The following is a 16,494-nucleotide window of genomic DNA, read 5'->3' on the forward strand; positions in this document are numbered from 1 at the left end:
TGGCCTCTTCCCTGCTCTCCTCTGCTTGTACTGACCTGCTCTGCCTCCCAGGCCCATCTCAGCTCCCAACTCCACCACCCCCTCCGCTGGGCTCCCGGCACACCTGAAGAGGTTGAGAGCCAAACCAGGGCACTTTCTGAGAGGGAAAGGGGCTTGATTGAAGAGTCACACGGGGAGCAGGGGGGCACAGGCAGGCGCAGGCGGCAGCAACATGTGGACGGCCTCTCCCCACCCCCACACGACCTGATGTGACTTGCCTCACTGCCCTGAGCCTTTTCCTCAGCAGAAACGGGGACCCCAGTGCATCATCTCAGCACGGGTGTGGCCAAGCCCGGGGCGGGTCCCCCTTCCCTGCCAAGTCTCCTCTGAGTGCCTTTAGGGCCTTGGGCAGTTTGCTCAGAGGTTTCCGGCTTTCCCAGGCATGGCATTTCCTCCACTCTAAGATACCATCAGTCACAGATGCCCGATTTTCCAGAGTAAGGGAGGGGAAGACCCTGCAGTAAACACACACGCTGATTCTAAGATGCACCCCGCACTGCAACAGAGCAGGGGAAAGCCCATCTTTGAATTCAGGAAATAACAAATGACGAAGGTCTCTGACCAATGGGGAAGCAGGAAGGAGGAAAGGGAAACAGACCCTCACCTACTCCCCAGGGCCCCTGGCCTCTGCTTTGGTTAAATGATGTTCCACACTTCTGTTTAAACGTTATACACAGGGTGACCCCAAGAACACTTACAGGCGAATCAATAAAACTCCTGATCTTTCTTCCCTGCTCCCCAGAGAGAGGAGACCAACAGTGACTTGTTCAAGAGCAGGCAGGATCCATCACCAGGGAACTGACCCAGCTCCAGACCTGCCCTATAACCCTCCACCCACCTGCCCCTGCTGGCCTGTGGCAGTAGAGGACAGCAAGAGGGGAAATGTGACAGTGACCAGCTCTGGGCACCTGGGAAGAGGGGGACCATTCCTGCCTGCTCATGATCAAAGCAGCATTACCTCCCTTTCGCAGACAAGTCTGTTCCTCTGTCGCCAGGCTCTGGGAAAGCCACTGGGATGCCCTCATCCCCTTGCTCCAGGGAGATGGGAACTGCCTCCTTCTCAGCGCTGAAATCCCAGAGCGCTCCCTGCCCGGATCCCAGGCACCCAGGTTGTAGGCGTGGGTGTGACTATTCTGTGGGCAAGTACCGTGAGGCAGCAGAGACACAGAGTGTGTCACGCACAGGTGCTGCTCTACCTGAGCCCCGCAACAGCTCAGGACTGACCTCCTGACCCCCGAGGTCAGGAGTCACAAGGAGGCAGACAGGGGCTGGAGCCAGGGTGCTGGGGCAGACAGGCGTGGTCTGAGAACCCTCAGAGAAGGGTCTCTCCCATGACCACGGTCACTGCTACGACCTCCCCGGAGGCCCCAAGCTTCCTGCCCCGCTGCCCCCAGCTCAGCCCCCACCACGACAGACCCCAGGTTAATGCTCCAGAACCCCCCTACACAAGCCCAGCTACATGAATCACCGCACGAGGCACTCAGGACTCGACTGAGTAACCACTCAATAAACGTCTGCTCCTGTTTTCCTTCCTGCTTGGAGGGCGAATTCTCTCAACAGCCCAGCCACGCCCGCCCGCCCAGCTCTGGACTGTTCTCTACTCACTGCTCTGTACTCACACAACCAGATGGCCAGCTGTCTGGGTGCCCCATCACAGTGGCTTCAGGGATGCCTTGTGCTTGCATGCCTCCCCTGACGGGGAGCTCCCCACCTACAAAGGCACCCTAGTCCTCCTGGGCCACTCTTGTCTATGGGAGCTGAAGTCTGAACAGCTGGAACTTTGGGGGTCCACCCTGGGGGGCTGCACACAGCACGAACCCCCTGGGCTGACAGCCCTCCCTGCCTCACAGCAGCTCTCCAGCCCCAAAGCTTTTCTTCTCCCAGCTCAACATTCTGGATCTTTCTGTTCTTATGGGGAGGCTTCCAGGCCCCGAGCCTCCCCACATGTCATGAGAACACCTCACAGGCCCTGGGCTCTTGGCACCCATGGTCCAGACCCACCTGCAGACCTTCTGCTGCTGCTGGAAAGCCACCCTCCTTCCGTCCTACTAGACAAGGACTGGCTTTGACATGGGGAGGGTACAAGGGCCCCTCACGAGCCTGGGTCAGGGGGTCCCCATCCCCACCCTGAGGAGGCAAGTCTGCTGGGGTCCAGGTGACCGTGGAGGGCCACTGAACCCATCCTCTAGGGCTCAGTTCTAAGACCAGAGTAGTATCACCCTCAGGACCCAGATGAGGAAACTGAGGCTTAGAGGTGCAGTAAGCTGCCGCCTCACACACGCTGCTGCAGGGTTTACACACAGCACTGCGCTCCCCCTCCCTCAACCCAAAGGCGGGTAGCTCTGCAGATGAGCAAACAGAGGCCCACAGAGGTCCAGGAACTCAAGCAGGGTCCCAGGCTTTCAATTCCTTGTGCTGATGACAAGCGCGGAAAATCCCCGCGGGCGCAAAACACAGATTCTGAGCAGCAGAGGAGTTCCTTGCTAATCTCCGCTGCTCCGGGAACAATGCAAAATCAGGCTTGTGTTCTAAGAACTCAGAGGCCAGGCTATGGGTGAGGGGTCTGCTGGGGCCACGACAGCACAGGGAAGCCAGCCTGGCAGGGAAGCGAGGGAATGAAAGCTGTGAGGAGGGACTCGGCGCAGGGAGCCCTGCGCTTTCCCAGTTCCACAGATCTCCAGGGCAGTGAACTTCACACAAGGAAGCAGGGCAGCATGACTGAGGCTAAGAGGTGCCACACCTTTGCTATACAGGTCCCGCCCCAGGAGCTCCCGCCCCACCCTGCCTGGATCCACCTACAGGTCACGGGGGCCCTGCCCAGGACCAAGCTCTGGGAGGCCTTGCACTGCTGGTGGGGGCCTCCCGTGGGAGTCTCAGGCTGCCCTGGCCCAGAGGGGCAGCAGGCCCAGACCCTGAGGCCAAGACGGATCCCCTGGACTGACTCCAGCCCTTCCAACCAGCCCACGGGACTGGGAGCAAGTCACCGCACCTCTCCATGCCTCAGTTTCCCCATCTGCAATATGGGACCATTTGGGAGCTCTGAACAGAATGGAGCTGGGGCTGGGATGCTCTCTGTGGTAAATGGTGACGTGCTGAGCACACCTTGGCCCTGCCCTGGTGACCGGCCCGTGAGCTCCTCAGCAACAGACTCCTTTGGTATGTGACACTGGGGGCTCGGGACCCCAAGGCCTGTGATGGATGGACAGGGTCAGGACGGGGAGGGAGGGGAAAAGGCTTATTCAACCTGCCCCATTGTCTCCACCAACCTTTGCCCCCAGGCCTGGCTGGGTTTAGGAAAAGCTGCCTCCTTAATGTCCGGCCCTGAAGCTGCTGGGCTGAGAGGCCCCTCATAAAAGACCTATTCAGGGCCAGAGGCTCTGTCTTTTTTTAAAGGCCCAGACCACCCTCACTCCATCCTCCCTTTAAACCAACAAAAAAACACAAGCAGGAGAACAAACCCATCTTGTTTTGAGAAGCTCAAATTTTTAATCCAAACTTTTAAAAGCAAACAGGGCCCGTACAAAGGCTGCGGGACATTAGCTAAAGTGGAGCGGGCCAGGCCATGTGATGGGTGGACTGGGATGGATGTGAGTGGGGATGTGGGGGGAAGGGAGAAAGAAGGTGGGACACACAGGATGGGGAAGAGAGGGGAGAAACTGCTTTGAAAATCGCGTCAGTTCAAAGTGGCAAACCTGACTTTCTGATGTTTGGGGTTCACCTGCCTCAGTTTGCCTCAGTGGATTTGAGCAAAGAGCACCCCAGTCCAGTCTTTAGTCAGCCCAGCCCGCTATCATAAATAAATAAATAAATAAATAACCATGAGAAAGGCCTATCTGCATCCCCATTCACAGGCCCACCAGGCCCAGACCCAGCCAGGGACGGCCTGGAATACAGATGGGCCACCTCCCACCACAGTCACGTAGGGTCCTTAGGGCACCCAGCAGGGCTGCAGGTACCCTGTAGCTCCCAAGAGAGGACCACAGGGCCACCGTTCCGCACCCATCAGCAGGTGCAGCCAGACACTGGCTCAGGCACATTCAAGCGAGCTGTCTGTCTAAACAGCAGAGTTTCAAAGAGAACACCGATGTCTATTTGGCAAACCCCCAACTGGTCCTGCTCTTTTTCATGAGGAGCCTTGGAAGAAATCGGCATGGCAAGGATTCTGACACCTGTCGAGGCCCACCGCGTGCCGGGATAAAGGGGGCACTTGGGTTTTGCCCCACTCTACAGAAGAAGAGCAGAGAGAGGCTCAGGGCAGTTAAGTAACTGGCCCCAGAAAAGAGGGAAGAGTGGAGATTCGAACACGAGACAGTCTGAGCCCTCCGGGTAATGGGGTTATCAACCATCGGCTCAGTGGTCACTGATAAGGAAGTGACACTTCCCAGGATGGGAGAAAGAGGGCACACAAGGGTCAGGCATCAAGAATAGGGAGCCCGAAGTGTCTGCTCAGGGATAGTATCAGCCAAATGACAACGGGGCCGAAGACACAAGCCAGCGCATGGCCTGAGCAGTAGAGGACCCCTGGGGCACCACCCAGGCAACGGGGATGGAGACAGTTCAATCTCAGCTGCTCTCCCAGGAAACGCTCAGAACTTCTCTGAGCCTCTACTTGCTTGGCCGTAAAAATGGGGATAAGGACCTGAGGCACAAGCCTGGTATCTGACTCCACTTTCACCACCACCCAGGCTGAGGCCTATTATCTGTCCCATCTCCAGCTTGCTCTCCACCAAAACTACAGGTGCAAGTGCAGAAAGGCGGTTTCTAAGAGATGGGCCTTTCCTCGTTTCCAGGCATCCTACTCATATTGTTGGCAGAACGTCTCAAGGCCACACATGACTTTCAGAGACAAATGACAGCAGCCCACGTATAACTGAAATCTGTAATAATAATGCTGAATGTTCATTTCACCCCAACACAAAGCTTTGCCGCCGCAAAATCTGTGGCAGTCCTGTTCCGAGTGTGCGTGGGACTGGGGGGGCGGGGGGGGCATGGATCCTGCAGAAAACCCTACAGCTGCACCCCACCTGCCTCCAGCAGGGTGGCAACCTCAGGTAGAGTCCAGTCCTCCACTCCTGCTCCACTCACCGCGGCAGCAAAACCCTGAGCCAGACAGGGTCCGCGTCTCCCTGTCCAAAACATGACAGAACTTCTCTGCAAATAGGCTCTGACACTCTGGCACTTCCGTGCCCTGCAGAGAATCACCCTCGCCAAGTGTCACTGATGACGCAGCTGAAAACCAGAAACATTTCATTTCCCAGTCACGGGCAGGACTGCAGCAATCCCCCGCTTCATACCGCGCTTGGGGAAACCGAGGCACAGAAATGTGACCCTCCCAAGGCCCCCCAGAAGGTGAGGCCAGAGAGGCTGGGACTGGGACTCCTCACTCCCCAGATGGTGCAACCCTAGGGGATTAAAAACCACCTAAGGCTGAGCTACTCCCACTGGCCTTAAGGAGCCTGCTGGTGGGAGGTGGGGTGGATACAGCGTTAGGGAGAGAAACCCAAGTTGTAGCCTTAGATTGCTAATCAGTAACAAAATATCCCTCTAAACCTAGTCCTGCCTTGAACTCACAGACTGGGAAGGTAAATAAAGGAAAAAGTGTGCTGAGCTAGCGCTCCACCTCCCCGGCCAGTTCCCAGCCCAGCCCCCACTCCCAGGCACCTGCAGAGGCCACTTGGCCACCAAACCAAAAAGAGTGTGCCCCGTCCCCACCCCACCCCCAGGCTGTCACTCAGGGGAAGAGCAGTCATTTAAGGCCTAGATACATTTGCTCTGAACTAGGAGAGCCTTTAAAGAGAACCAGAAAAGGCTGTTTCATCTCCACCTTCAGGCAAATAGTTCAGGCAGCAGCAACTGCCACCAGAAGTAGAAGCCAAGCCACCAAAAATGTGGAAGGACAGGAAGGCGGGAGAGGAGTGAGGCAGCAAGGAAATCCGAGGGCCTGGGATCGGGGCCGGCTGCTCTGCTCCAACAGAGCCCTCTGCCCTGGGCCCAACAGTCACACGGGTGTGGAAGACAGTAGCTAGGCTTTCCTAAGGCCAAAGGTCCACCCACACCCTGGCCGCTGCCGACCGTGGCACTTCCTGTGAGGGGACCAACAGTTTACAAACCCTTCAGAGGGTTTTATCTCCACCTCAAACCCAAGAGGTAGGGATTACTGGCTCCATTCTACAGACAAGGAAACTGAGGCCTGTGGAGACAAAGAGCCAGGATTCGCTCCAAGCCCATATTCCTCTCGAAAGTCTCAGAGCCTCAGCTGAGAAAGGTCCCTGGGCCCTGAGATAGGCAGGACTAAACAGCAAACCAGGAAGGCTCTTAGCCCCGAGTACTCTGGCCCAGCTGCCTGTGCTCCTTCCCAGCTGGCAGGCAGCTTGGAGAAGCCCAGGAGGAATTCCAGCCCTAGCACACAGGTGAACACTGCTTAGGTTTGGCGCTGCCTGCTGCTCCAAATAAGAGGGGAAATTTCATTTTTGCTCAAAGGGCCTTTCAAAAAAAAAATTTTTTTTTTGCTTTCCATTGAAAACATCCCGCTCCCGGACAAGGGTTTCCAGGCAGGGATGCGGCACTTCCAGTGAGCCCTAGAGAGCCAGACTCGGATACTGATACACTCCGCAGAAGAGAAACTTTTCTGGGGTCTGGCGGTCCCGGGGCGCTGCGGATTCAGCGGGGCGGGGACACACCTCCATCGCTTAACCAGAAAATCACCACCCAGAACCCCGCTGCCGATGGGCTCGGGATCTCTCCGGATGCCAGCTGGAGGAGGGGTCTGGAGTGGCGGCCGCCCGCGGGGGAAGGAGCTCTGGGCCCGAGACCCCGCGCCGCCAGGCAGGTGCCGTCCTTACCGTGCAGGCCGTTGGGGATGCTTCGGTGGTGCGGTGGCGCCGACAGGTCGTCCAGAGACCTGCGCGTGGCGACAGCCTTGCCGTCGGGGGCCTTGTGCGGCCCGGGCGGCAGCAGCGGGGGCGGGACGTGGTGGTGGTGGTCGGGGCTGCCGCCGCTGCCGGCGCTCGACGTGCTGCTGCCGTCGCCCACGTCGCGGGTCCCCGCGCCAGCCGCGCCGCCCGCCAGCGGCCCGCTCAGGCTGGCCTGGCTGTCGATGGAGCTGCGGGAGCCGGCGCCGCCGCCGCCGCCGCCGCCCGCGCCGCCCGCGCCCCCAGCCAGCGCCGCGCGCTCCTCGTCCAGCAGCAGCACCAGCTCCTTGAGCTCCAGGTTCTCACGCAGCAGGGCCTCCTGGCGCACCTCGAGCTCGCGCAGCTTCTGCTGCGAGCGGGCCACCTCGTGCCACACGGCGCCGGCCGCGTGGCGCCCGAAGCGCTGCCACTCCCGCGCCAGCTTGCGCCCCTTCTGCCGGTCGTCGTCGAGGAAGCAGCAGAGCTCGCGCAGCTCCTGGTTGTCGTCCTGCAGCCGCTGGTTCACGTCCTTGAGGCCGCGGATCTCCAGCAGGTGCTGCTGCAGCCGCCGGTTCACGTCGCGCATCAGGCCGCCGTGCTCCAGCATGAGGCCCACCTTCTCGCCCTCGGCGCGCCGCAGCCGCCGCGCCAGCTCCTCCTTGCTCCAGCGCAGCAGCTCCTCGTCCGGCACCTGGCTCAGCTCCTCCGACGCCGCCGCCGCCGCCGCCGCCGCCGCCGGGGGCTTCGCCATGGCGGGGCCGTCACCGCGGCATCGCCCGCGCCCTCGCCCGGCCGGCGCTCCCCGTGCCGGGGCTGCGCTGGGCCGGTCCGCGCGCGCGGGCGGGAGGCGAACCGGGGGTGCGTGCGGCCTGCCCCGCGCCGCCTCGCGCGCCCTCGCGCAGCGCCCGCCCGGGCCGCCCGGGAACCCGCGCGTCTCGACGCTCGGCGAGCTGGGACCGCTGCTGCGTCGGCGGCCGCAGTGCCGGGCGCTCTCCGGGCTCGGGAGAAGCAGGAGGAGGCCCGCCCCCGGCCCAGCTCCGGCTCCCCAGCCGCCCCGCCCACTCCAGGCGGGGAGGGGCGGGGCGCCGCGGCCCGGCCCCGCCTCCGGGGGGAGCGAGCAGGCGGGCGGAGGCGCTGCCCCCACGTCCCCCCGCGCCTTGCGCCCGCCGGCCCGGCGCCCTGCCAGAGGCGCGCTTGAGCACTGGTCCCGCCTCCGCGCCCGTCCGATTGGGCCTCTTCGGGGGTGTGTAGGAGGGGCGGGGCGCAAGCGGGGGACTCCGCGGAGATGGTACAGTCCACCCGCCGGGCTGCCGACCCCCCCTCCCCGCGGTTCAAGTTTCTGCGCCCGGAGGACGCGGCCTCCGCCAATCCCAGGGCTACAGGGCGCTTTTAAAATGCAGGTACGGCGGCGAGGAGGGGGACGGTGGGAAAGGTAGGGCCGGGCTTCCCTTAAAGGAGACGCGCGGAAATGGGCGCCCAGCCTCTTCCTGGGCCCGCGTGCCCCGCCCGCCCTCCCCCGCCCCAAATAAACAAACACCCACGACCCCAAGGACAGCTCCCCTTCTCCCTCCCGGGGGCACCAGAGTCCAGCTTGGTCTGTGATACGACGGACAATAGGACTCTGACACGGGGGTCGCTCTCCCCGGCCGCAGAGCGGCTCTTTGTCCCCTTCCCTTCCCCGGCTCCTGCGCCGCATCTCCACCCCCGTCCCCTGTCGGAGCGCGCCGAGGTTGCTGCGTTTCCACTCCAGCCCGGGGCTGTGGCTCTGGCATCTGCGCCCCGGGAGGGCCAGGGCCTCGCCAGCCGTCCCGGAGCACGGTCCGTACCCTCTGCCCTGCCCCGAGGGGGCGACAGCGCCGCGGACACGCACCGTTCCCCCGCCAACCCTACCGCTCGTCCCGGAATTCGGGAGAGCATCCGTGATTCGCGACGTGGAGACCCCTGCGGAGGTGGTCTCCCACTGGGGGCTTAACTCGGGGAGCGCCTAGTCTCCTCACTGGCAGCCGCGCCCGGCACCCGGGTCTTCCTCCTGGCTGTGTGAGCCCATCTCGTTATCCTCACGTCCCTGAAGCGCATTTACTGTGCGTCTGCTGCCAGCCGGGCGGAGGGGGGGCGTCCCTCCCCCAGGACCCGCAATGAGATAAAACCCGCGCACTCGACCGTGAGCGCCACGGCCTGGCGCGCGCGCCCGCGCCGCAGCTGATGTCCCCATTTACAGCTGCTCCACCGTTCATTGGACAATTGTGTACAGCGCCTACTCTAAGCCAGGCCTGTTCTAGACCACTGCGGGATTCTGTAGGGGACAACTGGCGGAGGCCGCTGCCCTCTGGGGGGACTTTGCACCCTGCGGGGAGGAGGGGAGAGAAGATAATAAACTAGAGAACCGTGAGACTGTAAGAAGTGCTGTGCAGGGATTAAGACAAGCTGCCGTCACAGAAAGGGATTATCAGTTCCTTTAGATCCCGTGGTCAGGGAGGACCTCTGAGGAGGTGCGTCTAAGCTGGTATCTGAGTGCCAAGAAGGGCAAAGATAAGGGGGGAGGGCACTCCAGGTGAAGGCAGAAGCTAGTGCAGAGGCCCGAGGGTTGGCCTGTTAGTGGCCTATTCAAGGAAGGCCAGTGGGACTGGGAGGGGCCCGGGGAGAGGAGTGAGAGATGAGGTCAGAGGAGCCAGGTCATCCATGATTCTAGGGCAGCTGGGAAAGCAGTGGGGGGGTTAGCGGGATGCAATATGACTTGATTTGCCTTTTAAGAGGCTCACTCTGGCCCAAGTGTGGAGAAGGGATGGGGAGGGGGGGAAGCAGAGAGGTCCAGATTCAGTACCTCACTCCCCACTCTTCTGCCCCTCTCTCCATGTAGATGTTCAGGAAAGGGTAGTGGGGAAAGGATGAGCTTCAGGGAGCATAGCTTTGAGGGTCAAGGCTACCCAGGGTAGCTGAGGGTCCTCCAGGCAGCTGAGCCAGCCCCTGGATCCTGCAGGGGAAGAGGAGGGCACCCTCCCCACTAAGGCACTGTACTTCGATGACCCAGCCCAGTGCATCCGAGTTTGAGTTTGAGGAGGGAAAGGGTTCCAGCTCCCACTTGGGAATGCTACAGGTCTTTCTTACCCCAAAAGGTAAATAGCTCCCTGAAGGCTCTCCCAAGAACAAAGCCTGTGCAGAGAGCTGCTCCTGGGAGAGTGAGGGGTGAGCATAGCATACATGGGCTCACTAGGGAAGTCACTGAGATGGTTAACACTGTTTGTGGGAAACCCCCTCCAATTCATTCGTGGCTCCCAGTAGCTCCTGTGGCCTGCATCTTGGTCCTCTGATCCTCCAGGGCTGGCAGCTTCAGCTGAACTTTCCAAGAGAGAAACAAAGCCTCCATCCAGACAGGGTTTGCTTGCATCATCTACAGACTGGGGGACCAAGAGTACCCCTTGCCAAAACGCAAGAGAGCATCTGTAACATCCCCCAATGCAGCAAAGACAAGGTGCTAGAGATGAGGCTACTGAGTAAGTGGTCCAGGGACAGTCTTTGCTCTCTGCACCGTGGCTGGACAGGCTGGGGCAGAGCAGGATAGAAGGCAGGAGGCTGAGAGGGTCCAGAGCTTTAAAAAAGGGTCCTGAAGCAAGGGGAACCATCCAAGCCAGAGCACCCTCCTTAAGGATCCAGTAAGAAGTGCCAAGCCCCCTAGAACACTCACTGTCCAACAGACCCTCTGTCCCAAGCCAGGATCTCAGAAATGTCAAGTGTCTTTGCTTTTTTAGCTATGTGATCATAACAAGCTCTGCTTTGTCATGAAATCAGTAAAACCGAATCATGGATCTCTAATAGAGTAACTCTCTGGATGACCAGTAAAAGTAGATGTGGGTCTTTTAAAAAATAAAGATGCATCACCACTCCCCAATTTTTTTTCTTCTGAATCTCCAGGGCTGTGTGTGTCCATTTAAAGCCACACAAATGTTTTTGAGAGCCAGTGAGGGTGAGAGCCAGTATGTTAATACACAGTAGACAAAATGATTCCCAATCTCAGGGTCTGTGGAGCTGGGAGACAGTAAGAGCACACTAGCAGTAAGCGGACTGTCTCCTCACTGGGAGGGGAAGGAGCTTCCTTATCTCCTCTGTGGCTGGGCCCCTGAGCACAGACCTCACAGCAGCCACTATTTGCTGTTTGCTGAGTGAATGCGTGACCCTTCAGCACATAACCAGTTGAGTCTGAGCCTCTCATTTTGAAGACAAGGAAACTGAGCCCCAGGAGGGAAATGACTTGCCCAAGGTCACTTTCATTCATTGATTTCCTGAACGCACAAACATAATTGCTTAAGTATTTATGCATAAGTGCATTGCATATGTGCAATCACACATGCGATGTACATGCATTGTGGTAAGTACCACAGAAGAGAGGGGCAGAACACATGATTGGGGGAGCATCCTAAGGCACTGGGAGCAGCTTCCTGGAGGAGGTGACCCGCCAGTGAATCTTGCAGAGTGAGTAGGAGTTTATCAGCTTGTAGATGGGGAAGGAGAGGGTTAGGATAATCCAGGTGAAGGGAACAGCAAAGCCAAGACCCAGAGGTGAGCAATGGTGAAGGGTATGTGTAGATATAGCCATGTCTTATTGCCGGAACACACAGGAGAGGCAGAGGACAGCGGGAATAGTCACAGGGGAAGTGTGGCCCCCTCCCTAGGGCTCTGATAGTTCACAGCAGCAACAACAGCAATAATAACACCCGCCACCTGCTACCACTTACCCACAGCACCCAGTGGGTGCCAGGGATTCTAAGCCAGCCCTCACGTGATGATCAGAATGATGGTGTCATTAGCCCTTTAAGGATTTAACATGGATTCCTGTTGGCTGAGTCGTTTGTCTCTACGAAGCTCAGATCACTGCATGTGAACTTATGGGCCGTGTTCAGAGGCTGGTGGATGCTCAAGGATGCTGGTGTGGCCAGTGGAGGTCTGCCTGGTGGCTGAGTGTTTCCGCAGGTCAGCGAGGCGATGGCAGCTGACCAGGGACTGGGCTCTGGGGTTTCTTTCCTCCACCCCACCCCAGGGAGGATCCTGAACAGGGGAGGTCACCGTACACAGCTGAGAGGCTACGATGAAATCTGGGCTCATGCACCAGCAACTGTAATTATTAATAATAAAGGATAGTGCTGGCCGAGCACTTTCTATGTATCTGCCCAGCACTGTACACGGGGTTTAGGGATGAAGTGTCTCAACTCCCACATTTTTACGTGGGAAACTGCACTGATGCTGGGGCCACCCGTAGGTGAGTTTGCTGGGTTGTCGGCCCCCGGGAGGGCAGCACTGGATGGTCTGTGGGGACGTAGGCTCACTCACTCACTCCATTACCCAATGGTCAGGCCCTGTCCTGGGGATCAGGAGATCAGTGATGCACAGTTCGTCTGCCTGGAACAGTTGATGTCACAGGCAAGAGCCTCAAGGTTAACCTGAGGGAAGTGGGAGCCACAGAAGAGTATAGAGCAGAAGAGAGACCTGGCAGACTTTTGTTTGATAAAGAGCAGGTGGCAGGAGGTGTAAGGGGAAGAGCAGATCAGAGAGGGTCAGCTGAGGCTGGGAGATAGCCAGGAGGTTGCAAAGCCAGGCTGGCCAGAGGCCAGGGCAGAGGTGGGAGAAAGGTGCCTTTGGGGACCAACTAGGTGGCAGGGGGAGGCAGTATCAACATCTGCATCCCTCCCTGTCTCTCCCTTCCCAGCTGGAGCCCCTGAAATACCCTCCTCCCCTCTCAACTGCTGACATCTGCTCAGACCATTGCCCCAAGGAGCAAGGTGGGGAAGGATGCGTAATCACAGGGAAACTGAGTCTGGGGGGCTGTTTGCAGGACCAGCTTCCACTGCAGTGCGCTTAAAAACACTACAGTATTCTTATTATGAACGATGTCCTATCACAGCAAATTGCAATTTGGCAGGTGCCTGGAACCCTACTGCCCAGCTTAATGAATCACCATTTTCACTGCCCTTGGAGCCCCTCCTGGTCACCTGGCCAGCCCACCTGACCCCGGGGTAAGCAGGATTCTGAATGTTGCATTGCTTATTCCTGTGCTTTCACAGTACTATATTTCCCCCTTATAACATACTACTTAATTTTGCGTGCTTTTGAACTTTATTTAAATGGTATTATACTTCATGTGTTCTTTGGCAACAAGCCTTTAAGTCATGCATTATTATGTTGATATATGTAGCTGTGGTTCATTTATTTGCATGGCTGGGGCTGGCTGTATAGAGAGGTTTCTCAGCCTCAGCACACTGACAGTTTGGACTGGAGAAGTCTTTGCTGTAGGAGCGGAGGGGGCCATCCCTCAGCACTGTCGGGTGTTTACTAGAATCTCTGGCCTCCACCTATTGGATGGAGGTGGCACACCTGCCCCTATTGTTGTGAAAACCAAAAATGTCTCCAATTGTTAAAAAAAAAAAAAAAATACAAATAAACTTATCTGCACAATAAAAACAGACTCACAGACTTAGAGAACAAATTTATGGTTACCAAAGGGGAAAGGTGGGGGTGGACAGGATAAAGTAGGAATTTGGGGTTAACAGAGACACACTACTGTATATAAAATAGATAATCAACAAGGACCTACTGTATAGCACAGGGAACTCTACTCAGTATTCTGTAATGACCTAAATGGGAAAAGAATCTGAAAAATAATAGATAGATATATATATGTATAACTGAATCACTTTATTGGACACCTGAAACTAACACAACATTGTAAATCAATTATACTCCAATATAAAGTAGAAATTAAAAAACAAAAACAAAAATGTCTCCAGACTTTGCCAAATGGCCCCGGGGGAAAATCTCCCCAGCTGAGAGCCCTGCCATCTAATTTCCATTACATGAATACATCACCTTTACTGTTCTCTTCTCCTGTTGAAGGACATTTGTTTCTAGTTTTCTGCTGTAACCAGCAGTGCTGCCTGGACATCCCTGGACATGTGACCTCACCCTCATGAGCGTGAATGTCTCTCTGGTCTGTACCCTCATGGCTCTCAGAGCACAGGAGAAACCCAAGTCAGATTTCATACTTGAGGGGCCCAGTATATTAAGGGAAAAAAAGAAGAAACAGTATAGCAGGTTTGCCCACTATGACTTCTTTGAAATGTTAATTTTATCAAACTGATGCTTTCACACATGCGCAAATACCATGAGACATGACTTATGCTACTTGTCAGATATACAGGATTTACTCCAGGTGATAAGTTCCAGACCCCAGACACATGGTCTCTGAGGCCAGCTGTGTATCTCTGTGACAGCCAGCATCACTGTGCTGTGAAGGGTGAAGCCCGGACGGGCGACCCCCCCTGTGATGGGTGGTTTTCCTCTGCCCCCCCCCCCCCCCAAGTGTATGCTCCTTGAGGACAAAGCCCCGCTCTTCTCTGGGGCACCCGGGGCTTGGTGCCGGTGGTGTTCCACGGATGTCTGCAGCTACATCTGCATGAGACACCCCTGGGCCGTGCCCACCCCCTACCCTCCCCCCCCCCCCCCCCCCCCCGCCTCCAGATGGCCTGCCCACCTAGGCCCAGTGTCTGCAGCCGGCAATGCTGCCCCTCCCGGCCCTGCCCTCTGCAGAGATCGGAGACCAGCCCCCTCTGGTGCCTGAATATTTCATGCTCTGACGGTGGAATGAAGTTGGTGAAGACCTTAATTGTTAATGTGGCTGCTGCCAGCTGCAGGCTCAGCCTTCCCTACCCTCTCCAGCTTGCCCCCTCCAGTTTGATATAAACACAGCAGTAACAGTAATTCCTCCTGTGACCTGCTCTGGGGGAGGTAGGGCTGAAGTCAGGCTGTCCTCCCCAGCCCCCAGTGGAGCCCACGGCTGGGCAGAGAAGCTGTGACATGAGTAACTCTAACAACCAGGCCATCAGGTTCACCGTTTTGTTCATCCCTGCTCCCCGGTGCCCTCTCGGCAGAGAGCCTGGGAACTCAGTGAGTGTTTGTGGAATGAATGACTGCTGCAGGAGGAAGCTGGGTTACCTAGAAAAGCCCTGTATTTATTGTACAATGTGTCTCTAGCCTGATGTTTACCAGTCGGGTAGCCCTGGGGAGCCCTGCCCCTCTCTGAGCCTCTGGATCTTACCTGGAAATGGAATCATTCCATCCTCTTCCTCGGGTGGAGAGATTCTCAGAAGCTGAAGAAAAGGTAGGCCCGAACACTGAGCCACACAGTGAAGCAGGTGGGGTGCTTGTCTGCTGGGGGGAGGCCTGGGAATAACACCCCAGGGCCCAGCCTGAGACTCTGAGACCCTAAGAGACGTGCTGAGCCTTCTTTCCAGAACAGCACCCCCCAGGACCCAATACCAGGACACAACTCTGCAACAAAGAATCACCTCTTAGCACCCCGAGCGCTCAGAGCCCCCGTAAAGAAGTCAGGGTCCTAAGGAGGCAGCTAGTCAGGCTAACTCCGAACAAGGCCAGTGGGTCAGGCCCAGTGGTTCTCAGCTCTGGGCGCTGGTGAGAATCACCTAAAAGCTGGTAAAATGTAGATGCTCAGGCCCCAGCCCAGACCCATTTCATCAGAATATCTGGAGGAGGGGAGTCTAGCAGGCCGGGCTGAGGAGCACTGGCTCAGATAAAGCTCTTGTTCATTGGCCCCAGGCTGCCCTAGGAGCCACCCCCTTTTCTGGGGGTACACCTTTCCCCAAGTGTCTAGATTTAGAGATGTTTCTCTAGGTTCTCCAAATTCCCCCCATAATCCTGGGGTGTGCTGCCTAGGTTAAAGAAGGGGGCTAGGGATTCTGGAATTAACCATAGCGTTCACTCAATGCCCCTATGTTTTGCCCCATATCCAATGGGACAAGATGAAGGGAAGGAGAGTATTAGTGATATATAACAAAAAATTATCTCAGGCTGATGGACACAAAGGGCCAGCACAGAAGTGGAGAAATGATCACACTTGGCACATCATTGTAAAATTTGAGAACACCATGGTTGAGGAGATCCTAAAAACATCCAGAAAGAGAGAGAATGAGAGAGAAAGAGAGAGATCACATACAAAGGGTCAGGAGTCAGAAAAACACTGACATTCTCAACAGTATCTCCAAAAGCTGGAAGACCATGGAGAAATGCATTCAAGATTCTGAAGGAAAATTGTTTCAGTAGCTGGTCAATTAAGTGTGAGGGGACAGTAGGACATGTTCAGATTATATATATGTATATCTCCCAGACACTCTTTCACTAAAATTAGGAATTAAACAAAGAAACAAGAAAATCTGAAATTCAGGAAACAAAGAATCCCAAAGTGACGGGGCAGGGAGGGCTTCAGGGCCAGAGGCAGTCAGTGCAGATTGGAACAGGGAGGGAGGATGCCAGGAGGAGCTGGCCAAGAAAGAGAACACAACTCAGGGATTCCCTGGGTGCCTGGCTGTCTTGAGAGGAACATTAGAGCTCCGTCAGAGAGTCCAGTGGTGAATTAGTGACAAGCACAAAGAAAACCAAGCAAGTCAAAACAAGGAGGCAACCAATAACCCCCAGGGAAACCCAGAAATCCTACAAGGAAGGAAATAGTCAGAGGACATATTGTGGCTGTGTTGGCCATGATGTTTAAATAGTATAATATGTA

At 56.8% G+C, this 16,494-nt stretch overlaps 1 protein-coding gene across 2 annotated transcripts in view; it reads right to left on the bottom strand.

Moving 5' to 3' along the window:
* The window catches only part of CCDC85C (coiled-coil domain containing 85C), an 81,348-nt gene extending 73,247 nt beyond the window's left edge, over nucleotides 1-8,101 (bottom strand). For both annotated transcript variants that reach the window (XM_057731120.1, XM_057731119.1), the window contains exon 1: nucleotides 6,882-8,101. In XM_057731120.1, coding sequence (XP_057587103.1) covers nucleotides 6,882-7,680 — 799 coding nt within the window. In that variant the 5' untranslated portion in view covers nucleotides 7,681-8,101. The remainder of the gene's footprint in view (nucleotides 1-6,881) is intronic.
* Between the last annotated feature and the right edge of the window lie 8,393 nt (nucleotides 8,102-16,494).

The sequence above is a fragment of the Hippopotamus amphibius genome, chromosome 4, assembly GCF_030028045.1.
Source record: "Hippopotamus amphibius kiboko isolate mHipAmp2 chromosome 4, mHipAmp2.hap2, whole genome shotgun sequence".
In the NCBI taxonomy this organism is placed as follows: domain Eukaryota; kingdom Metazoa; phylum Chordata; class Mammalia; order Artiodactyla; family Hippopotamidae; genus Hippopotamus; species Hippopotamus amphibius.